The sequence below is a fragment of the Dama dama genome, chromosome 7, assembly GCF_033118175.1.
Source record: "Dama dama isolate Ldn47 chromosome 7, ASM3311817v1, whole genome shotgun sequence".
Lineage (NCBI taxonomy): Eukaryota > Metazoa > Chordata > Mammalia > Artiodactyla > Cervidae > Dama > Dama dama.
The window spans coordinates 50,363,458-50,388,289 of NC_083687.1; the positions used below are offsets into that span (position 1 = coordinate 50,363,458).

The 24,832-nt window shown below is 45.7% G+C and overlaps 1 protein-coding gene across 1 annotated transcript in view; it reads left to right on the forward strand.

The window, feature by feature from the left end:
- F13A1 (coagulation factor XIII A chain) overlaps nt 1-24,832 on the forward strand; it is a 140,726-nt gene that overhangs the window by 64,902 nt on the left and 50,992 nt on the right. Inside the window, exons 8-9 of the mRNA XM_061147685.1 lie at nt 14,148-14,322; nt 17,029-17,167. Coding sequence (XP_061003668.1) covers nt 14,148-14,322; nt 17,029-17,167 — 314 coding nt within the window. The remainder of the gene's footprint in view (nt 1-14,147; nt 14,323-17,028; nt 17,168-24,832) is intronic.

The following is a 24,832-nucleotide window of genomic DNA, read 5'->3' on the forward strand; positions in this document are numbered from 1 at the left end:
TAAGAGCAAAGATCATTAAATTAACAATTAGGCTATGTGTAAATTTAAGAAAAGCGAAACTTTAAAAGGAAGGAAAGGTATAAACGAACATTTAAAGACATTTTTTTTTCGTTGTTGTTAGTTTATGTCTGTGACATAAAATATGCAAGTGAAAAGACTATGAATTCTAAATAATTTAGGAATTTCTTTTTAATAACTGTGTATAAGAACATACACAAGACCTTTGGTCACTGTTTTTCCTGATTCACAGACAAGAGCCCCTTTTTCTTCTTCTCTGGAGTTACCATGACAGTTTTGCAGTGAGAAAGGAAGCAGTTATTGGCAGTGGTTGGATGCAAACGAATTCCTTAGGCACTCTGAAATGGCATGCTCACCAGCCCGAGCTTACTCACATATCATGTGTGCTTTTACGAATGTAGAGATCACTGCCTAACACAAGCAAAGTAGGGGGGGGTGGGGTGAACAGGAAGCAACGAACCCGATACTTCCTATGGTGGCACCTGGCCAAGCGAAAGCTAAGTCTTGAATGAAGCACATCTATCCTAATGCAAATTGCCTTGCAATTTTACTAATCATAGAAAGCCTATGAAGTTTTGATTTTGAAGATCTATAACCCACTTACAAGATACACAACTGGGCAGGATCTATTTGGGAGTTTGGTTTGGTTTTCTTTCTGGAGGGGGAGGCCTTGGGTGTTAGGGGAGAACACCCCCCCCCCCACTCTGGGCAGTATCTTTTTTTTTCACCACCACCATTGTTTACATCCACAAAATGGATATTTGATAATTTTCAAAATCATTTTACATCTATTATCTCCTTTAATCCTTAGAAGAGCTCCAAAATCCATTCAGTTATAGTGATTTTAGAAATTAAAACATTGAGCCTCTAAAAATCAACAAAAACCATGAAACTTTCCCAAGAAATCCATTGTTTTCTGGTCACTCTGGGAGCTTCTTTCCTGTTCACAAGTCCTGGAAATCTATCGTGAAATTGCTGAGGGAAGTTAGGCAAAGACCAAAAGAAAAATAGATAAAAACAAAAACCCCTCAAATTTCTCAGTAAAGATTTGCCTTAAAGTATGAGAGGATGCATTTAGGGAGCCCAGAAGGAAAGTGTTGTGAAGTTGCTTGAGTTTAGCCAGAATCCTGGGTCCAAGCAGATGGGCCTCTAGATGTTTTCTAGGGAGTTGGTCCCGTCCACCAGTAGAACAGAGGGAGCTGTGTGTGGTCACTTTCAAACTTATCAACCCTCTCCCCAGCCTGGTCAGAGGCAGGAAGTTCTTTTTATAGGAAACACGTTTTGGCACCAGATGCATCATGATATGCAAACTCTCTGGGAGGGATAACACACTGGCCGCAGTTCATGCCAAGATGAAAGTGATGGCAGGCAGAAATTTCCTGGGATCAGCTATTGCCAGGAAGGAGTAGATGAGTGGCCCGGTGCTGGCTGGGCCCCTGAGGAGGGTAGAGGCAAGAGCAGATGACCGGGGCCCCAGAGACAGATTTGCTCCCTGTGGTCACGGCCAAGTCCAGCACTGAAGGTGAGCCAGGAATCTGCGGAAAGAAGGTGGGTGCTCGGTGCGATCCAAGCACAGATTATAAACAACTGCGGTCTTTCTAACGATGTTGCCGATAATGACAGTGTCACTCTGGTTTTTCAGTGCCCAGATAAAAATCTTTATTGTCTAGTATTTATGACCTTGGGTGGCTCTTTTTAAAAATATTTATTTGTATGTGGCAAGTCTTAGCTGAGGCTTGCGGGATCTTTGACCTTTGTCATGGCACTTTGGGTCTTTTAGCTGCAGCATGTGGGATCTGGTTCCCTGATCAGGGGTCAAACCCAGGCCCCTTGCATTGGGAGCCGGGAGTCTCAGCCACTGGGCCACCAGGGAAGTGCCCCCTTGGTGGTTCCTTGTCGTGGGGGCTGTCCTACACACCAGAGGACGTTTAGGAGCATCCCTGGCTTCTACCCCAGAGACGTCAGGAGCACCTCCCTCACCAGTTAATTGTGACAATCAAGAAGGACTTTTGATATTTCCAAATGCCCCCTGAGGTCTAAGTCACAGCCCCAGGCCCCTCCGAGGCTCAGTCTCCCTGCACGTGCAGTGGTCACGGCCCTTTCTTCTTGCCTGCATGGATGACCTGCCTTCCGACCTTGTTCAAAACCTGCGCGTTTCCTTTCTCTGCTGAAGAGAGGGTGGAGACAGCATCTCCCGGGAGGGCCTGGCCCAAGTCACACCAGGCCTCTTGGTTCGGACCCTTCCTCTCGCTTCCTGTGTGACCCGGGCCCAGCCCTCAACCTCTGCAGGCCTCACCTCAGCTTTAAAATGGAATTCTGTCTCTGTCCTCAGATCACATTTGTAATTCCCAGTGGCAGCAAGAACGTCCTTTTCTTCTTTAAAAAGGTGTTCTTTTTTCTTCTATTTTTTCCCCTTTATACATTCCGTATCTTATTTGGTTCTTATTTTGAGTTGCTGTTACTCCACTTTGATGTGAAAATCGGAAAAGTTTATGACAATCTGGACAGCCTTGGGCTACTGGGTTTACCCAGGAGAAAGAAAGTTTAAAACTCCTATGATCTCATTGTCTGGGGATTGGTCCTGAGATCTGTAACCTTACGTAAGTGAACTTTTATTTAGGCTTTTCTAACTACTGAGTGGGGCATTTTACCAAAGCTACACTGCAGATTGATTTAAGGGAGCAAACAATTTTTAAGCGATTAGGAAAAAAAGAGAAGAAACTTGCCCCAAGTTACACTTCCTCCTTTAAATTACCTTGCTTGATGGCTGTTTGCCTTCCACCTCGCACCTGATGTGACCGTCCCCACCAAAACAATAGCCAGGAAATGTGCCAGGAAAATTTTAGAAGAATGTTTTGTGCCATCCGAAAACTTATTTTGCTCATGCCCACTAATAAAGCATTCCATCCTTGGCCCTGAACTACTGAGAAGTAACTTAACATGCCCAACCTAAAGACAGCTCAAATGGCAAAGAGTCTGCCTGCAATGCAGGAGACCTGGGTTTGATCCCTGGGTCAGGAAGAAGACCCTGGAGAAGGAAATGGCAACCCACTCCAGTATTCTTGCCTAGAGAAGCCCATGGACAGAGGAGCCTGATGGGATACAGCTCATAACTTTGCAAAGAGTCGGAAACGACTGAAGGGACTTAGCACCCACGCGTGACCTGACATGGAATCTGAGCCTGGGTCAGATGATCAAAACAGGTATGCCCCGCCTCATGACAAGAACTGCAGCGCCCTGGGGGAAAGGAAAATGGCCTGCCTTTACTGCTGGGTGGTCCCTGGTGCCTGCCCCATGAGTGACTGGATCTGATAGCAGCTACGGGCAGAGAAGTTCTCCAGGTTGGCGCACTGCCCCTGCCGTGGCCACCATGCCTGCAGATGCTGCTCACTTATTCCCCATGGAAGTCCTAGCAGGTTCTCTCCTTTGAGTTGAGACTTATTGATAGGAGATCTGTGCGAAAGGCACACAGAGCCAGTACGTGAGATCTGGAAGACTCTCCGGGGGTCTTATAGGTAAAGAGGTGAAGGCCCTTGGAAGTGATGTCATTCAAGGTCACATGGCCAGTAAGTGGCTGAAATGGAGTTAGATATTACTCTTGCTCTCGAGTTATATTAGACCTTAGGGGGCGAGCACCAATACACACTGGTAACATAATTCCTACATCAAGTTATGTAGCTGTCTCCTAATAGAGAAGGACCCAAGGGAATGGTTCTAGAACAGGTGAAGTTTGAAGTAGGGGATAATGAAGAAAGGCATGAATCAGAATCCCAGATAGCCAGAGGCATTGAGCCCCTGGGAAAGAGTTCCCGAAGACTAGGTACCAAACGTGGTTTGATGGTGGCACAGGTGGTTGTGATGCAGTGATGGTAGTGATGCTGATAATAGGGATGATGGCGGTGCTGTGGTTTGGTGATGGGAGGAGTAATTGCTGTAAAGACGTTGATGGTAGGAAAACACTCAATATTAACTCATTCATTCAACAAATATTTATTGAGAATCTCTAGTCTAGGTTCATTTCAGTTCAGTTCAATTGCTCAGTCATGTCTGACTCTTTGTGACCCGATGGACTGCAGCATGCCAGGCCTCCCTGTCCATCACCAACTCCCAGAGTTTGAACTCATGTCCATTGAGTCGGAGATGCCATCCAACCATCTGATCCTCTGTCGTCCCCTTCTCCTCCCGCCTTCAATCTTTCCCAGCATCAGGGTCTTTTCCAATGAGTCAGTTATTCACATCAGGTGGCCAAAGTATTGGAGTTCCAGCTTCAGCATCAGTCCTTCCAATGAACACCCAGGACTGATCTCCTTTAGGAGGGACTGGCTGGATCTCCTTGCAGTCCAAGGGACTCTCAAGAGTCTTCTCCAACACCACAGTTCAAAAGCATCAACTCTTCTGTGCTCAGCTTTCATTATAGTCCAACTCTCACACCCATACATGACCACTGGAAAAACCATAGCCTTGACTAGATGAACCTTTGTTGGCACAATAATGTCTCTGCTTTTTAATATGCTGTCTAAGTTGGTCATAGCTTTTCTTCCAAGGAGCAAGAGTCTTTTAATTTCATTTCTGCAGTCACCATCTGCAGTGATTTTGGAGTCCAAGAAAATAAAGTCTGTCACTTTTTCCATTGTTTCCCCATCTATTTGCCATGACGTGACGGGACCAGATGCCATGATCTTAGTATCCTGAATGTGGAGTTTTAAGCCAAATTTTTCACTCTCCTCTTTCACTCTAATCAAAAGGCTCTTTAGTTCTTCTTCACTTTCTGCCATAAGGGTGGTGTCGTCTGTATATCTGAGGTTGTTGATATTTCTCCTGGCAATCTTGATTGCCTGTGCTTCATCCAGCCCAGCGTTTCGCATGATGTACCCTGCATATAAGTTAAATAAGCAGTGTGACAATATACAGCCTTGACATACTCCTTTCTGGACTTGGAACCAGTCTGTTGTTCCATGTCCAGTTTGAACTGTTGATTCTTGACCTGCATACAGGTTCCATGTATTCAGATTCCATGCATGCTAGGTGTCCAGCTCTTTGCGACCCTATGGACTGTAGCCCGCCAGGCACCTCTGTCCATGGAATTTTCCAGGCAAGAATACTGGAATGGGTTGCTATTTCCTCCTCCAGGGGATCTTCCCAAACCCAGGGATCAAATCAGTGTCTTATGTCATCTCCTGCATTATCAGGCAGGTTCTTTTACCACTAGCATCATCTTAAGTCTAGTTACAATTGTAAACAAAATAGTTTCTGCCTCCACAGAGCTAACAGTCTAATAGAAAAGACAGATTTGTAAGTAGAACATGCCAACAGAGTATGGCAAAGTCTCTGATGAAATAAGCATTGGGTTGTAGGAGAAAGCAAACCCTTGAAGCTTTGCTCAGAGTTTTCCCAGGACAAAGCAGTATCCTGACAAGTGTTGGGACATAGAATGAAAAGGCAGAAGAATGATTGACCAAGACCCATAGCAATGATAAGCCACACGATTATTCATGGAAACCCTTTTTTCATGGTGGGAATTATACACAAATAGCCATCACCAAAAGCACTGCAGGAAAACGTAGTCAGAGGGAAACTTTCTCCTCTGGTGACTTAGTTGATTCAATTGCAATTTTTTTAAAAGGTGACATTAGGAGGAAAATCTGGAAGGAGAGAGAAGAAAAAGTGTCAATATACTAGTTAGGTATTTTTAAATTCCAGTCTTTGCACTGTTGCCAGCCTGGACTTGCCTGCTTCCCTTGAGGTGTACACATTTATTTTTGACCCTGGACTTTTGCTAATATCGAACCACAGTGCCATCATTAATCCCCATTAATACCTTATTCTAGCTGTGCCTTTTGGGAACTAACTCAAGATTGGACTTTTTTTTTTTTAGCCAATCAATGTTCAGTATACTCTTCAGTGTTATATAAAAAAAAAAAAAATCTTGAACCCCAGCTACTAAATCAAACTGAGCACAAGTGGAGTAGGTCCTGGAGTTTTCTAGAGCCCAACACAAGATAAATGACTGTGGACCTTGGAGACGTAATGGACTTCAGGGCTTCTGATCCCCAAGCTTATGTGGTCTCACAGATAAACTGAAAATAAAGCTACTTTTCACTCTGTCCATCTTTCTTCCTCTTCATCTTGTCCCAGTACTTCGACAGTTTTTTTTTTTTCCCTTCCAAGCGTGAAAAAGACAGTCGTGACATTACTTCTTTGATATTTTGCTCAGCAGCTCCACAGAAAACTACTACAAAACCCTGTCTAGTATTTTCCCAGTTGTTTACTCGGCCATCTCATGGAAAGCTTCACATTCAGCAAACCGCTTCATGCAGCAAACTATTTCAAGTATTCAGACTACATTTACAAATTCACTTGGATTGGGAATTCCATGCAGTTACCTCAAATGAACTTTCAAATCAGAAGTAAATACATGAAGTCTACTCCCGGGTCATATATATAGACCAACCACAGCACAGCTTCCTAAAAATTTTATTTAAAAAATTAAAATGTTAAAGCACTATAAGCAGCTAAAATCCCTTTCCTGGAGTGAACTGTCCTGGAGAAATCTGAGGACTTGGGTGCTCCAGGGTCATTGTCCCCAACCATTTCCCCACTGAGGAGCTTCTTCACATTTCCCATATGAATCTTATAATTGGAAAATTTTCATCTGTTAAAAAAAAACAGGATTATTAAAAATAACTTGTTTCCCCATTCTTGTGTCAGAGATTTATCTAACTGCCAATCAAAACTTCTAATGGGAGTGGCACCTTCAGTGACAGCAGACTGAATGTGACTTGGTACCACGTTTGTGAAGGTCAGGATACAGCGCCCTTTGGTGTTGAGAAGAATGGCCATGTCTCACACACCTGCACAGTCTTGCAGATGCCTAAGTTAAAATTTCTAGGCTGACGACCATTGCCAGATGTAGGATCCTCAACGGATTTCTGCTCTGATTCAGAGTTTCTGGAGCTCTGACCCTATCTGTTTTCTTACATTGTTATTTTTCTCTCTCTGCATCCGTGCCCAGGGATGCCAAGAATGGTACCCCTGACTCAGGGGGAGCAGGACAAGCTAGAGGCCTCGGGTGCACTCGGCGACCTTTCCAGTGGCGACACAGCTCAGCCAGGAGCTCTGAGGGCGGCAGCTTTGGAGAATCTACCAGCCAGGATTCATGAAAAACCTGACTGTAGTCCGACAGGGTGAAACACTAATTGCAGTCAGATTTTATTTAACTCTTAAAGTTGGATTCAAGGTACCCACATGCACGGAAGGCCTGTCTGTGGTTCAGAAATAGCTAAGGGAATCCAGTGATGACCAGGGCGGGTACAGAGTCAAGATCATGTCCAGTACATTTCAAACTAAGCATAATGCCACCTCGTTCAGGGGCTTTCCAGGTGGCTCAGTGGGTAAAGAATATGCCTGTCATGCAGGAAGCACAGGTTCAGTCCCTGGGTGGGGAAGAGCCTCTGGAGGAGGGCATGGCTACCCACTCCAGTGGTCTTGTCTGGGAAATCCCATGGTCAGAGGAGCCTGGTGGGCTACAGTCCAGGGGGTCGAAAAGAGTGGGACATGACTGAGCGTGCGTGCATTCACCAGGGATGTACGTTTCTGCTTATTGAAGAACTTTAAACAATTGACAAATATATTGGAGGCCAGTAAAAATAATAGAATTTATCTAGCAGAAATGGTTTTCATAGCCAGTTTTGATAAATCGTATCCACTTCATAAGTAACCGATGTGCAGATAAAGAGCAGGAGTAGCAGGAAGTCAAATGACTTATCCAAGGTCACTGGTGAAACTGGAAAAGGGTCTCAGGTTCCCTGACCCCACGCTTCCACAGATGACGCTGCATTTCCCCTGTCTGTCCTCTGCCTGCCCTCTTCCCGTGTCACATGAGCTCCTTGGATACAGATGTCATGCCTTTTACAAGTCCTGTCTTTTTCACTCCTTCTCTCTTAGGCTGGGGTGGAGGTTGATGAGACAATGAACTGTTCAGACATCATTTTTTTTCCCTCCTATGATAAAAGCCAGCAATGTAATGAGGTTTCCATTTGTGGGCAAACAGCTTGGCCTCTCCGTTATTAAGGTTGCATTTCTTATGCCCGGGCTCCCCATATTTTGGGAGAAAAACAGACATTTATTATAAGCCATCTCTCGAATGTGATGATCACAGTCAATCTAAATGTCTGCTTTCCCTGAATTGCTTCCTGGAATGAGGTCTCAATGCTGCATCTATTTTGTAATCACATCGGCTGTTTCTGAAACACAGGGACGCTTCTCAGCGGGCCTTCCGAGTTCTGCAGCTGGAGCTGCTCTGGTCTCCTGGGACAGACCCCCTGGGGAGGGATGACCAGAAGTCCTGCAAAGCCAGCATCCCCCTTTGGACAGGCCCCCCAGGGCTACGCACTCTGCATCTCTTCCTGCCCTCCCTCCTTCCCCTCTCCTTTCTCTTGACATCCTTTTCCAATCTGCTTCCTGCTCTGCTCTTTCCCTTTCCCATCCATCCATCCACGCACCCGTTCGTTCACCCATCCACGCTTTCATTCAGATACTTTTGGAGGCCTGTTCTACATACCAGCCCTGCACCACGCAGCAGTGCAATAGCAATGAAAAAGAAGCAGACAGTGCTTGGAAAGCTTAAAATCTCAGTATCTCTGTCTCTCTCTCTCTCTCTCGGTCCACCTTTTGTTATTTCTTTCATGATTGTCAATTAGTAAAATACATTTGGACCAAATAGGAATCCTCAGTTACTAAGGAGGACAAGATTAATCATCTCTAGTTGTAATGATTTTCATGAAAAACGAGTCTCATTACCCACTCCTTTCAGTGCGTGCGTGCGTGTTCAGTCACTCCAGTCGTGTCCGACTCTGTGACCCCGTGGACTGCAGCCTGCCAGGCTCCCCTGTCCGTGGGGTGCTCCAGGCAAGAATGCTGGAGTGGGCTGCCATTTCCTCCTCCAGGGGATCTTCCCGACCCAGGGATGGAACCCCCATCTCCTGCATTGCAGGTGGATTCCTCACCCACTGAGCCTCCTGGGAAGCCCCACTCCTGTCAGAGCTTGTGTCAAATACTTAAAGCAAAGCACATTTGAACAGCGGTTGTGTGCTTCACAAGAGAAGTTAGGGTTAGTTCCTGTGGTTTGTTGCTGTCATTGTTGAACTAAAATTTACATACAATGAAGTGTATGGATACTAAATGTAAAATTCAATGAGTTTTGATTCGGATAATCACCACCCCAACCCAAATTCAGACATTACCACCAGCCCAGAAATTTCCCTTGTGCTCTGGTGTAGTCAACCCACATCCCCAGAAACAACTACGATCCTGATTTCTTAGACCAGATTGGATTTGCCTGTTCTTACACTTCACATAGTGGATTTCTACCTTAGGCACTGTCTGGAGCTGGTTTCCTTTAATCAGCCTGTTCTTACACATGCTTCCGCTTGTTCCTTGGTGTTTCTGAGCAGGGTTTCACCGTGCTCTGTATCCCAGTCTGTCATCCATTCACCTGAGGATGGGCATTTGGGATGCCTCCAGTTCGGGACTGTTGTCAACTAAGCTATTAAGGAGACCTTTGTACAAGTCCCTGTGTGTGCATGTATTTTTGTATTTCTGAGACAAGCATTTGAAGCAGGCATGTCTAACTCATAGGGCATGTATATGTTTAGCTTTATAAGAATCTGTCCATTTTCCAAAGTGCTTGGAACCCTGGAGTGTCATGGATGCAATTTGACACACACACTGTACAACCTCCTCCTACAATTAAGATTGACCTTCACCAGACTGTACGTGGGAGCTTGTTCACAAAAGCTGGATGGGTTCCTCTTCGAGGAAGAGCTCTTCTCCCTCCCAAATTTAACTTTCTGCCTTTGAAACTAGCTCAAGTTGTCCAAAATTTATATCCAATGGTCTTTGAAAAACTACTACAGGCAAAATTAGGTATAAAATTGCATTCTGCAAGAATTACAGAAATCCTACCCTTTATGAGAACATAACTTCAACAGTGAAATTTAACAGAATATAATAGGTTTATAACAGAGAAAAGTCACCTTACCAAAGCCATATAAAATGTGCTCACAGGATAAGAAAAATACCTTTACATATTTAAAAAGAAGCAGAAAAAATAGTAATTATGCAAAAGGCAATGGACCTAAGCCTGAATTCAGAGAGGCAGCCTACCCTGCTGGGCACAAAAGGAATTTTCACTATTCTCTCCTCTCAGGTAAATATTTGAGAAAATTCTAAACATGTTTAAAGAAGAAAATAACAATTATGTGTATTCTCACTGCAAGAATTGAGCACAGCATATTGGCATATCTGCTTCTAGTTTTTTGTTTTTTTTTTAATGAAAAGTCCATTATAATTTTTGGTTAAAAAGATAATAATGCTCTCTAAAAAAGAATTCAGACAATAAAGAAAAATTTAAAGATAAAAGTTAAAAAAAAATCATACTTGCAAAACTCTTCTCCAAGTGTTCTATTTGCTGTAATTAATAACTGTAGATAAAATCTTGACTCTCCAGTCCAAGACTAGTTTGATTTCACCTCTGAATGACTGTTTGAGGCCAGTGTATTTCCTTCTACCCTTTTGTACCCTGAGACAGATTGGAGCAGAAAAGAGCATTATTGGGCTCTGCTCTTTCTTTGAGGATCCTGTTAAATGTCTCATTCCAGAATCCACTCCACCTACCTGGAGGCAGATCTTGTTCCCACGAGGGGATGACTCCAGATTTCCATCATTTCCCAGCTATAGGCCCAGACTCACCTTTTTAGAGCTGTAGACCCTTTTCTACCCCTTTCTACAGAGCTGTTATTTCCATGAATCCCACCAGAATAAGGGGGGAAAAAACCTGCATTTTGATTCAGCTTGCTTCTTTCCAGATTTTGAAATGCAGAAGTACGCTCAGGATCTCGTTGACTTGACAGTTAGGCTTCTGAAGCCCTGGTGCTGAAGCTGAGCCATGCCGCCCCTCTGCCCACCTCCAAACCTTCGTCTTTTCTTGGACCAGCTTTCGAAATGTCCCTGAATTATGTTCTGCCTCTGAGGCTGCTGATAGTCACTTTCGAAGGGTCTGGTTTTTAAATTTTTTCCGATATCATAGGTATTATGAGAGGACAGTTTAGTAAACGCTTGCTGAAGCTGAATAATGTCCAAAGTTCTGGGCTCCTCTCGTCTCCCTGACCACCCGTGATGCAGGACCAAGACATTTCATTCTGTCATTCGTCCAACTCTGAGCTCGTGGTAGGGTGTCAACAGTCAGCTGTGGCAGGAAAAAGGTCCAGCATGCCCTTGACGTGCCCCCTAAACCTATCTTGTTGTCTTAGGAGGAGAACATGACTTTAACCCTTTACATATGTCCCTTAAGACTTGTCTCTTTCAGTATCTAGGCTCCCTAGAAATCAATTTCCTAATTAGAAAACAGTAGCTAATCTGGCCAAATGCTAATAAATGCGAAGTGTGATTTGTCTAGAATGGGGGAACAGGTCAGCATTAACAATTAAAAGGGCTATAGAGGAGAGAGCTCCTTTTTTTTTCCTTACTCTTCCTTTTGGCTGATTGAGCTCAGCTGTAGGCTATAAATAACACTTTTAATTAATGGCTATTTAAAAGTCAGTCATCAGAACCTTAGTTTAGGAACTTTTACCTCTGAGATTCATTGCCCTATTCTATTTCTTAATGATAAGAATAAATAACTGGTAATGTGAGTTAAAGCTGAATCCACTTACAAATATCAAGCTACATCATAGCACTCTTCAGGCTTCACTGTAATAGATGCAGATTTAGATAATCAATTCAACTGCAAGGAGAGTTATTGATCATGAATAGAACCAAAGCTGTTGGCTAAACGCTGCTGCATGCCAGTCATTTCATGGACTTACAGGATAAAGTCAAAGTTGACGTCAAAGGCATGAGTTTGCAATTAGTTGGGTCTTAAGACTTAATTTTTTTGTACATTAAACAAATTAACTGGGTATTTGTTGTGGTTTAGTCTCTCAGCCACGTCCGACTTTTTGTGGCCCCAAGGACTATAGCCCACCAGGCTCCTCTGTCCATGGGATTTCCCAGGCAAGAACACTGCAGTGGATTGCTATTTCCTTCTCTGGGGGATCTTCCTGACCCAGGGATCAAACCCTGGTGTCCTCCACTGAAGGAGATTCTTTACTGACCGAGCCACCAAGGAGCCGGGTGGCTGGGTATTTACCTTCACTTCAACCTAACTGTATAGAGTCAAAAGGGAAAAACAGTAGTTGTGTGTGCTTGCAATTTTCTTCTAGTGTTTTCTATTTCCTCCAATATTGCCTACTTACATAATTCTTGTTGCAGGTCCCTGAACTTGTCATATTTCTTCATGGTCACCAAGCAATTATCCAAACTCTTTCTTCCATGTAGATAACCTTCACTGAACCTCAGCCTCTCAAGACCTGACTTTCGCGTCATTTTCTCTCCCCAGCTCACCACAGCCACCACCACCCTCCAGTCTAAGAAAGCTGATGACTCCCTCTGTTGGGAGCCCACTCTCCCTGGACATCTTTCTGTGTTAAAATTGGAACCTTTCCTTCTGCCTGATGGGTTCCTCTTCCATCTCCTTCCACAGAGAAGATCTTAGTCTTATTCAGATGCACAATGCCTACATGCTTGTTGGATATACAACGGATTATTCCACAACTATTGAACACCTGCTCTTTGCCAATACTTGTTAGAAGTCAGAAAGGCATAGATTTTTATCTCTGTTCTCAATATGCTCACGACCCACTGGGGAATAGATGCTTATAAATCTAAACTCAGTAAGCCTAAGAGAGGAGTCTGGGGAAGTGCTGAGGCTGAGCTGCTAACTGGCAAGGCTGGGAACACATAAAAACTCATCATATTTTTGTATCTCTTCTAGGACTTTCATAATCTGAATGCTTTAATCATATGTTCCACTTTGTTTACTAATGTCTTATTAGTGTAATCTGAACCTATACTTCTCAAACTCATGTACACACAGATCACCTGGGGATTTTGTTAAACTGCAGTTTCTGATTCAACAGGCCTGGGGAGGGGCCTGAGAGTCTGCATTTCCAATAAACTCCCAGCACACCGTTGCTGCTGGTCTACAGATCACACATCGAGGAGCAAGGCTATAAACCATTGTCACGTCAGCCTATAAACATTGTTAAAGGGCCATCGGGTTTTGGAAAAACTCTTAGTGCTCCCCACCTAAACATTCTTCTGACTGTAATTAAACATGATGCAAGTTGCAGCAAGAGAAGTTAAGGTTCAGCACTGACCCCCAAGAAACCAACAGGATGCCTTGAAACTGTTCATTCCTGGCCCCAGTTTTATAATCTAAACACAAAAGGTCTTTTTTCCTGCACTTGAGGTCTGCTGCTACCAAGTGACTGTCGTCTGAGTGTGTAGCAAATTTTCCCCAAATATTCAAGATTGCCATTCTTTGCTTACATCTCCCTTATGTTTAAACTATTAAAACCCCAGGTCCTTAATGTAACTGGAAATATCTGTTAACAAAATTTTATAATTGCCTTAAATAATTATAAAGAAAATACTTCTGTTCATGCAATTAAAAAAAACAAACTCTGCAAGGTACCCATGGGAATCTAATTTGTTGTTAACTCTTAACGGTTCCTATGACAGCGTCTACATATTTTTTCAGTTTATTAGAGTCAGCTACTCATCGTCAAAGTCAAACCTCATTAGACCATCAGACCTTGGGCCCCCACGCTAACATCTAGCATCATATGTCAATTTTTAGCTTTCCTTCTATCAAGACAAGATCCCTCCTTGAGCCGTCTTCTTTTGTAAGTGTTCTTCCTCTCTTCCTCACACATTCTCCAGCGCTGTTCCAACCAGACCAGGGGCCCAAGCGCATGAGACATGTTAACTCTTCCTGCCTGCTACTCGGCACTGCCTCCCCACAATCATATGCTGCTTAAGAGGCAGCCGTGGCCGTCTGGTTTGCCCTCACGCACTTAGGCATCACAGCACTTTCCCTGATAAGTGCCAGTGAACTGAACAGAAGCAGAACTCTTCATCATGCAGGAACACGGAAGGCACTGGAAGCCTTAGCTTGCCCAGAGTCAGAGTCTGGAGAGGACTCTTCTAAAGGACCTTGGATCCTTATCACCTGTCGTGGTCTTGTTTAGATCAATGCCAAGGACGATGAAGGCGTCATCGTTGGATCCTGGGACAATGCCTATGCTTATGGTGTTCCCCCATCAGCCTGGACCGGAAGTCTTGACATTCTGTTGGAATACAAGAGCTCTCAGAAACCAGTCCGCTATGGCCAGTGCTGGGTTTTTGCTGGTGTCTTTAATACATGTAAGTATCCATTTGAGTCAAAGATTTTTTAATGTATAAGAAGTGTCACCTCAAGACATTTAGTCTATAACCTGGTAAAGGGACCCAGCAATCTCTGTTGGATCTATAGAATTTGTGGATGGTTATTCTGGGATGTAGTCAATGCATAATTAAATTGTACTGAGCCAGTATGCTAATAATTTCTCTTTGATTGCAGAACCTTTATAGAAAGAATGAGGGACAGTTTCCTACATACTCCATCATTCAACCCTCAGCAAAATGGAGAGTCTTGGGGCCAAGAAAGGGTGTGGGGGAAGGATATACAATTTTTAATTAGTAACCTCCACATTTTAAAAAAAGGTTAAATTAGCAAAATTTAAAATAATAATAAGATGTAGACCTCTTATTTGTTATTCAGAAGGTTTATAAATATGCTTATTTGCTTACTGTGTATCCGTGAGAATTTTGTAAATATGCCCACTTAGTTTTTACCCTGGCTCTGGAGAGAGGGTGGCTTATCTCAGTTCTTATATATGAGTCTCAATGTCCCTGAGCAATTAGACACCAGAACTTAATGAACCATCTTTACCTCTGGCATCCCCTCTTGCCTTTAATCTACCCAACATCCAAACCGTAGAGGAAAACATACGGGAACAGAACCGTTCCCTTCCACCTCGTGCATTATTTTCCAATATGGCATTTGTCTGTCCAGGCCCAGACAATGTTATTGTTAATTCAGTGAATAGTTTTTTAAAAAAATACATTTATTTCAGTATGTCTTCATCATTGATAACGATATTCATTCTCATGCCGTTTCTATAGCCCTGTGAGAAAGACATGAAACTCAAGTCTAAGTGTCCTTTCTACTTACTCACTAAGAAAGACTGTTTTATCCAGTTAGCATGTTTTTTAACCAGAAAAATCAAGGAGGGTCTGAAGGCTGGAAACCAGGATGAAATAGTTTTTTATAAATGATCAGGAAGACTGTCAGTTTCAGCTCAAAATCGTGACCATCTGAGAGTCAGTCAGAGGTCCAAGTGGGAAGAAATCATAAGTGTTGTGTATTTTGTTTCTCTATGGCATCAAACTGAGTAGGATTATTTTCTTAGCCATTCCCATCTACTTAAGAGCTACAGGAACCTATATTTCCTGGGGAAAATGAAGGGCAGTGAAGCTAAGGTATCAGTGTCCTGGGAAGCCTGGTCTGTGGAGTTCCACGTGGAAGCCTGGACTTCAGGAAAGCTAACAGTTGGAGGAAGGCCCCCTCCTCCGTGGCTCCCAAGCCAAGATTGTGTGCCAGGGACTTGGCAGAGACAGCCTCTCTGATGAAATGTTCCCAGGAAAACAAAGCACTCCCCACATCCCCCTGATGCCTGCAGTTTCACTATCCCAGTGTGATTCCTTTAGGTTCAGAAACATAAAATAGTAAACAGCTTCCATCCACGTCCTGTCGCTGTTGTTTAGTCACTGAGTCACGCTCGACTCTTTGCGACCGCATGGACTGTAACCCGCTAGGCTCCTCTGTCCATGGGATTCTCCAGGGGAGAATACTGGAGAGGGTAGCTATTCCAGGGGAATCTTCCTGACTCAGGGCTCAAACGTGAGCCTCCCGCATTGCAGGCAGACTCTTTACCACTGAGCCACCTGGGAAGCCCTCTGCCTGTGTACGCCTTTTGTATAAAAGGATCATCAGGTCTATTTCCGAAAACCAACTCTGGTGATAAGGCAGGGGCCCAATGTAGGGATGCCACCATGAGGATAAACCTGAATCCTTGTGCCCTGTGTCAAGCTGCATCTGGCTTAAAATCATGAGTTCAGCAGACTCTGGGACAAATCTCACTCTGTGATCACGTGACTTGGCGCTAAGGTAGAAATAGAACTAGAGTGCCAATCATTTTGTTGGGAAGACTGTAGTGCGTGTCAGGGTCGTAAATCAAGAGAGGAAGATGGAAGTGGGGGCAGGTGGTGGTTGCCATCAGTGTCATTTGGGGTGTGAAGATTAAGTCATTTAATAAGGACCCTTGAGTCTCTACCAGACTCATGTTTGGACTTCCAAGGTTGTTCTATTGAAGGGGGTGGATAGTCTTTGGTTAAAAATGCTAAACAATTCTGAGAGGGGGAAAAAAAAGGCAAGTCATTAATCTTAAAATTGTCAGCTGAATTATTTTCAATGAGCGCTGATGTCTGGCGTCCTGGGAGCCAGGAAGGGCATTTGGATTAAGTTTGATCAATAGGTACATATGGCAAGAGATGCATCCAGGTAATTTATTATCTAACAATTAAAATAAATCTGTGGTGTCACCCTCCACCAAGTGTCACAAGAGCAAGTTCCACCCAGGAAAACAAACCACACCGAGGGTCTGCTTGATAAATTTCTGATTTCCTATTAGCTGGGTTTTTTTAACTCCTATTTTCAGAAACACAGGCCCATTAGCCAGACTAAAATAATCCTAGTTTGATGATCATGTGATTAGCAACTTAACAGTTGGAACCCTGTTACTGGGATCCCATTCCCACTGGTATCATTTGGCACCCACTGGTCCAGCATCAAGGCTTCTGTCTGCTTCCCAGATCCTTGAAGACAGGCCCCCTTTTGGCTTTGGACACCTGAGAACAACGTGTCCATGTTGGTCAAGAAGAAAGTCCCTTCTGAGAAGGGATTACTCACTCTATGTCTACTAGATCTTGGTGATCTGTTTAACTGTGGTCTGTCCTTCTCTCCTGCAGTTCTGCGATGCCTGGGGATACCAGCGAGGATCGTCACCAACTATTTCTCAGCCCACGACAATGACGCCAACCTGCAACTGGACATTTTCTTGGAAGAAGACGGGAACGTGAACTCCAAACTCACTAAGGATTCGGTGTGGTGAGTTTGATTTGCAAGGGCCCTGGCTGATATCAAATTGAAGTGCATGACCCATTTACCACCAGACAGAGTCAGTCTGATGTTTCTTTCTGTTCTATTTTAAGGACTATTCAATACCATGGGCACAAATGTCTGATTGTCAGAGACTGTTTTTAGCTAATGAATGAGAAATGTTACTGAACAGCAGCTTGGGCTTCTAGTAATAAAGATCGATCACCCCATTACAGCAGCAGCTCCTGGAAAAGGCCACAGCTTTAGTGGCCGGAGCCTATGCCAGCTCCTCTCTAGCTTCTGTTGTTGTTGTTGTTCAGCTGCTGAGTCGTGTCCAACTCTTTGCGACCCCAGCACACCAGGCCGCCCTGTCCTTCACTGTCTCCCAGAGTTTGCTCAAACTCGTGTCCATCAAGTCAGTGATGCTACCTAACCCTCTCATCCTCTGTCATCCCTTTCTCCTGTTGCCTTCGATCTTTCCCAGCATCAGGGTCTTTTCCAACGAGTCAGTTCTTCTCATCAGGTGGTCAAAGTATTGGAACTTCAGCGACAGCATCAGTCCTTCCAATGAATATTCAGGGTTGACTTCCTTTAGGACTGGCTGGTTGGATCTCCTTGCAGTCCAAGGGGCTCTCAAGAGTCTTCTCCAGCACCACAGCTCTAGCTTAGTACATGACTATTGTGGTGAACAGCAGAGACACAGAAGTCATCTGTTCTCTACTATAAGAGTAACACAGCCAACATTTACTAAGCACTTACTGTGTACCAGTCTCTCTGTGTGTACATGATCTTAGCTAATCCTTTTAATTGTAATCAGATAGGAGTTTATTACTACTCCATTTACAGCTGAGCAAACTGAGGCACAGAGAGGTTAAAATACTTTTCTCAAGGTCACACATCTGGTAAGCTTAGAATAAAACCAAGAGCATCTGACACTTAAGCACAACCTTTTTGTTTTTGGCCTTTGCAACATTAACAGGATTGCCCTTTGCATGTAAAGATGTGGTTCTCCTGATCTGTGACCTCATCTTTTATTCAGAGATAGAAGTGGAAGTAAAGTCAGAATTATCAGCAAATGCCAGCCCTATGGTTTTTCACTGCCCTGAACAGCTGTATCATAAGCTGGCTGCAAGGAGTTTAGGATTCCAAAGAAATTTCCTTTATCCATGGGGACCCACTCACTCCAAAACAGTATTCTAAAAAGATGGGGGGGAAAAAATCCCAAGAATCCAGATGTAAAGGGTATTCACAAAGGTCTATATGGTGGGAAACTGCCAGGCATGAACTCAGTGGAATTTCCAAGCCAAAAAGATGTCTCCTGGAGCTGTTCTTTATAAGTAATAAAGCTAAAACACTGTCAGTGGTGAAAACATCCGAGTGGGTATGGGAGGAAGTTGGAAGCTCATTTTAGAAGAAATTAAAAGTTAGAAGTGTCTGAACTCCCCCATGTCACAGGAATGGAGCGCAGATGCAGGGGCAGAATTCCCTCAGCAGTCCCAGCAGACGCTCATTTGAGAATGAGAAAAGAAGCAAAGCTGCTGAACTAGTGGCAAAATGCTCGTATGAATAAAAAAAACACTGCCGTTCACTTGGGGGGAGCGAGCTGAGCAATGACAAGCTGGAGACTGTTGTCAAGACAAAACCTCTCCTCTGTAAACTGTTGAGAGCACCCTTTAAGCCCTTGGAATCCCGGTAGAGCAGCCCTGTGTGTACATGGGATGACAAAAAAAAAAAAAAAAAAGCCAGACCCAAATAGCCACCCCCGAAGCTGCCGTGACATTCAAACATGGCAGATAAGAAAATCAGTACCGATGAGCCTACTCGCAGAGTGAGCATAGACAGCGCTGGAGGAAAGACCATGGACGCGGGCGTGAGGAACGACCCAGGAGGGTAGCACTGGCATTACACACGGCCACGTGCAACACGAGCAGCTGGGGGGAAGCTGCTGCGCTCAGCTCGGCACTCCGTGATGACCTGGGGCGTGGGAGACCCCCGAGGGAGGGGGCGTCTGCAGGGAGCTGATCCACCTCCTGTGGAGCCGAAGCTGACACAACCGTGTAGAGCAATTATACGCCGATTTTTTTAAAGAATTATTTGGCATTCTGCACTGCTTACCTCTTCCTTAATCTCTCCCTCTCTACACACACACACAGTCAATGCCCTTGTAGCCAACTGCAGCTCAGAATTATTCCTCCCAATTCTTTAACCCAAATGCCTCCCACCATAAATCCCCACAGGCACCCCGACAAATAACCTCACGACGCCCCTTGTTCAATTGATACCAAAGCATGAAGCTGACAGATCTTTTCTTGGCAACCCTTTCCTCTTTCAGCTCTCTGCTCCGAATTCCTTTCCCAGTTTCTACCACTGTCGTTCCTTCACTGTGCTCAGCCGTGTCAGACTCTTTAGAGACTCTGTGTCCGTGGGATTTCCCCAGACAAGAATACTGCAGTGGGGTAGCATTTCCTACTCCAGGGGATCTTCCTGACCCAGAGATCGAACCGGTACCTTCTGCGTCTTCTTTTTAGGCAGGCGGATTCTTTACCACGAGCGCCTCCTAGGAAGCCCAGGTGTCCCTGGGTTTTTCGCTCCTTCATTGTCTTCCCCGAAGATCCCAGCACCATGGGACCGTGTTCTCTGGTCTGAGACCCTCCCGCCTCCTCCACAAGCAGACCACCACCCCAGTCTCCCCATCTCCCCTCTGCTTGGCTCACAAACGGTGGCTGAGAGTCTGACTAATTGAACAGCTGCTGCTCACCCAGCTCGGGACATGCCGGATCGAGGCGTGCAGGGATTAGGGGTTGGGTCAGCGCTGGGTCAGGCACTACAGACAGCCCGGGTCAGGCTCTGTGACCTTGGGCACCGCACACCCTCTCTGTGTCTCTCTTGCCCCCCAGGGCGGAGCTGACACCATTTCCAAGCATAACAGGTGCTTAATGAGTGCTCACTGCTGTTACCGCGTTCATTACTAGCCGCACAGCTGGGGTCTCGTGGAGGCAATATGTTGCCATGGACCTCGGCACTCTGAAGCAGTCAGGAGGAGAGGGGGCCCAATGTTCCAGGATGACTTGCTATTTCTGTCACTCTGGGCTTTTTTTTTTTTTTAAATGAAAGCCAGAAACTGCCTCCTCAGTACAAACACCAGTGAACCCTAGAAGTGATATCACCTAGAAGTGATAAACGTTCTGGAAAGCCAGCAGAATTGCTGAGACCCTCCTTGGTCGAGGAGGCTGGTGGAGACTGTCCCTGGATGGGTCTGCCAGCGCGGGGTCAGCACAGCCACCCCTGAGTCCAGCTCTGACTTGGGCAGTCACTGGCCGTGTGACCTTGGGAAGACAGCTTCACCTCGCTGAGCTTCCTCATCAGTAGACTGAGGCCACAGTAGTTACCAATTAAATGATAATGTAAGGAGGCAATGAAAGTGCTCCCCACAGTGCTCCGTCGGAAGGCAGTGCTCGAGGGCATCTGCCGTTGAGACTGGCGAGAAGTAGGGCCCGCCTGCAGGGCCGGCAAGCCGGGGAGGGGTGGGGGCAGAAGGCTGACAGAGGCCGAGCCCAGGCAGGGAGGAGCCCGCGGGCCCCCGCTGACCCCCGAGAGGCCAGGGCCGCGCGGCGGGCATCATGCTGCCTGACGGACTTCCTAGTGGGGGTCTTCGAAGCCGTCGGCCTCCCCCGAGCTGCCAGCCTCGCTTCCCTCCTCCGGCTCCTCTCAGACGGAATGTCGGTTTGTCCGTGGCCCCCCGGGCCCACTTTCTAAAGGCAGCCACGAGAAGGATTGCCTGGTTTTCTCACTGCCTCCAATCTCTCCAACACCGAGGTGCTGATGGTGGAGAATCAGAGGCCAGCTGGTCTGGCTGGGTCTCGGTGACCCAGGGCATCCTCTTCTCCATGGCTCAGTTGAGTCCCACGTGCCCGAAACAGAAATACGCCTGGAAGGGGGGGTCAGGGGAAGAGTGGAAGATGGGTGTGAAGGTGTGTTGTGTGGTTCAGAGCCAAGAGGGCTGAAGGCTGCCTTCCCCCGGGGCTCTGACCTCCTTTACCCCGCAGACCACCCAGCACTGACCGCTCACCCGCCGGCTTCCTGCTCTGCCAGCCTAGGTCCCTGCATGTGGATCCCCCTCCCAGAGAGCCTCGGCTCGCCACGGGCAGCGGTTTGGCACTGAGTGGACGACCTCTAGATGCCCGCGGAGGGAAGAGTGGGCTTCTTGCGATTCAGGAGAGGGAGGGGCCCTTACAAGGGCACAGCTGGGTGGAGAAATTGGACCTCGGGCTCGCAAATGAAATTCCGGGAGGGCCAACGCAAGGTAACATATCCTGGAAGCAGCAATTTAAGCCGCCTGTCCCCAGTGTGCTGATGGGCTTGGAATTACGTGTAAGCTCTGGGGGAAGGCATCCATGAATCACCGAGGACAGCTTAATGAAGATGCGGGTGCAATGTCCAGCTGCAGTCCAGGCAGGGACCAGGGACGTGGGGCTCACGCTGGGCAGGAGTGAAGTGACCATTGTCCATACCCTGAATGAGCTCAGCTTGCTCACCTCACCAGACCACAGTCACAATACAGACGGAAACAAGTGTTTATGGGAATTAGGGCTCCAACACATTAAAAGGTGAATGCGTGACAGTTTGGGTTCCAATCAGTTCTCATGGATTTGGGGTAATTGCATGATGCCAGCTCTGTAAAAGCTTTTATTTTGTTTTGGGGTATAGCTGATTAACAATGTGGTGGCAGTTTCAGATGAACAGCAAAGGGACTCAGCCATACATACACGTGTATCGGAAATGGAAACAATTTTAAAGGAAAGGGACGGTGGTGCTGATTAGGGTCATGAAAGGCATTGCAGTAGGAGGCTCCTCTGCTTCTAAATGGAAGTGTGATCCAGTGTCCCGCTGCTGGAGAGGAAGTGGTCAGACGGGATGATCCTGGGTAAAGGGTCTGTGCCCACCTCTAGACTTGTCTCCATCAGAACGTAGCCCTCAGCGGGGTGCCATGTCTGGTATATTTTACCTTTGCTTTGCCAACACACTGCAGGGCATAGAACTGGCTGGAAAAAATTTTAAGTACTCATTTAGCTGATAAATCTCATTTAATTCATTCAACAAATGCTATTATCCACGAATATATCCAAATGTCAGGTGCTAAGGATTCAGGGGGGAATTAATCAGGTCACTGCCCTCAAGGTGCTCTATCCAGTGTTCACCAACGAGACAACCACATACAGTACAGGCTATGAAAATGTAAGGTGGGTGGTAATGTGAGCCAGGAGTCTGGAGATGAAGGGAAGGGGCTTCCATCCTAAACCCAGGGGTACAGGGGAAGGTGTTCACATGGTCAGTGAACAAAGCTGTTGTCCCCTTGCAATCTTCCAATTGTGCTCTTCAAAGATGAAATGCCCAGGAAATGACCTTGACCCACAGTTGAAACTCAAGGTAAAAGTGTAAGGGGCTGATGTGAGATGACCAGAGATCAGTCTGCTTCAGGTTCGAGTGGAAAGGAATGGAAGGTGGCACAGTAGGTAAAGAAATCGCCTGCAATGCAGGGGCCACAAGGGACAGGTTTGATACCTGTGTCAGGAAGATCCCCTTGAGGAGGGAATGGCAACCCACTCCAGTATTCTTGCCTGGAGAATACCATGGACAGAGGAGCCTGGTGGGTTGCTATCCATAGAGTTGCAAACAGTCAGACACGACTGAAGTGCCTGAACACGCATGCATACACATCTTATATTATTATGCTATGGTTGTTGAATATTGAAACTCACTCTCCACATGTCCAGCCCCTCACCACTCCTCATGGACGATCTCAAGCACCTCTGACCCTTTGCCGCCTTCCCGAAGGGGCCGATGCCCCCAAGGCTGCACACTCCTGAGAGGCTGATGGACTCGCTCCTGTTTGGGAATGGGGGTGGTTTGCTCTTACCATCAGCACCTCTCCTGCTTCTCCACCTGCCAGGCACTGTCCAACCCCAGGTGCTAGCTCCTTTAAGACTAGCGCACCCCGCACTCGGAGCTGCAGAGATCCCGACAGTCACCAGTGCCCAGAGGCCCTCTTGGAGACAATGGCTTTCTAGACCCTGGGACTCCTTCCAGCCCATCCAAGCCTCTGCCTCAGGTGTACCTTTCCATTCTACTCACATTCCTGGGGGAAGGTCTTCGTCTCTAGACAGCAAGTTCCAGGTGGGGCTGGTGAAAGCATGTGCTAGTCACGCCCTCGGGATGTGACGAGAAGCGTCCCTGCACCTGTGTGCTCACCTAGGCCCATGAGCCCACCCATCCGCTTCCCAGAGGCCGGCTGATCGACCAGCTGTCAGATGTAGAAAATGGCATAGCTCAGAGTTCGAAGCATCTCATGATATTAAAGATAATTGGAAAGATGATGAATGCTAAAACATTAGCAAGAGTCTTTCCTTTATTGCCTTTTCATTTGAAATTAAGTAGGTTTGATGAAACTGGCTTTCTCAATTTAACTTTTTAAAAGAATTGTGAGTTAGCAAATATGTATTTATCAATTTCAGCTCAAAGTTGGAACAATCTAAGAATTAGTCAGTGACTCAGGTGGAAAGAAATTATAGTTTTATTTTGTTTTTCCTTAGGATCTCATGGAAAAACACCAGATCAAGTCCAACTGCTCTTAAAATTTTCTTTCCTCTCTTTCTCTCCATGGCTCAAAGCAATATGATTAACTCTGCCACTAATTAGCTGAGTGACTTTGGGCAAGTTGCTTGAATTCTCTGGGCCTTAATTCTCTCATATGACTTTGAATTTAATGAGGTATAGGGTCACCTCCAGTATTCTTGCCTGGAAAATTCCATGGACAGAAGAGCCTGGTGGGCTACCGTCCGTGGGGTCACAAGATTCAGACAGGACTTAGCAATTAAACCTCCACCGCCACCAGCTCCAAAGTGAATACTTTTTAAATAAATGTCACTGTTCTTCCAGCCAGGCTGGAAGAACTTCCCACGGTTGGTGGTTTCTGCCGCAGGAACGCTGCTCACCTGCACAGGCCAGGCTGGGATCCACTCACCCACGTGTGGGTGCTGCTTTGCAAACTGGCTCCCCAGGAGGAAAAGACACAGAAATCAAACATGCCTCAGAAAATTTCTGTAATTCTTTGGCTGGCCTCCATGCATCTGCTTCTTAAAAAATAAAAAAATCCTAACTTCCTTCAATACTTTTTAGAAAGAGTAGAGTTGTTATTGTTTGTTTTTCACTTCAAGTGCAAAAAAAACAAAAACCAAAAAACAAAACCCTCTACTGCAATGGATAGTGTTGACTCTATAAATAAAACTCTTTCTGAGCAAGTTTTAGAGCAGAAATTCAGCAGCTTTCATGCAAGGGAGCCAGCCCTGGATGTAACATAACCCCACAGAGCCTAATCTCATTGCAGTCTTGTACTTGCATGCTGGTTTGCCCATCATAGGTGCATTTTTGATGTTCAGACGGATACACTTAAAAAGAAGATCCTTTTTCCTTTGTATTGAGGTATAGCCGATTTACAAGGTTGAGATAGTTTCAGGCGAACAGTGAAGGAATTAAGCCACATATATAAATGTGTCCATTCTCCCCCCAGCCTCCCTCCATCTGTGCTGTCTCGTAACATTGAGCAGAGTTCCTTGTGCTGGTCAGTAGGTTCTAGTCGGTTATCCATTCTAAATACAGCGTGTACCTGTCCATTCC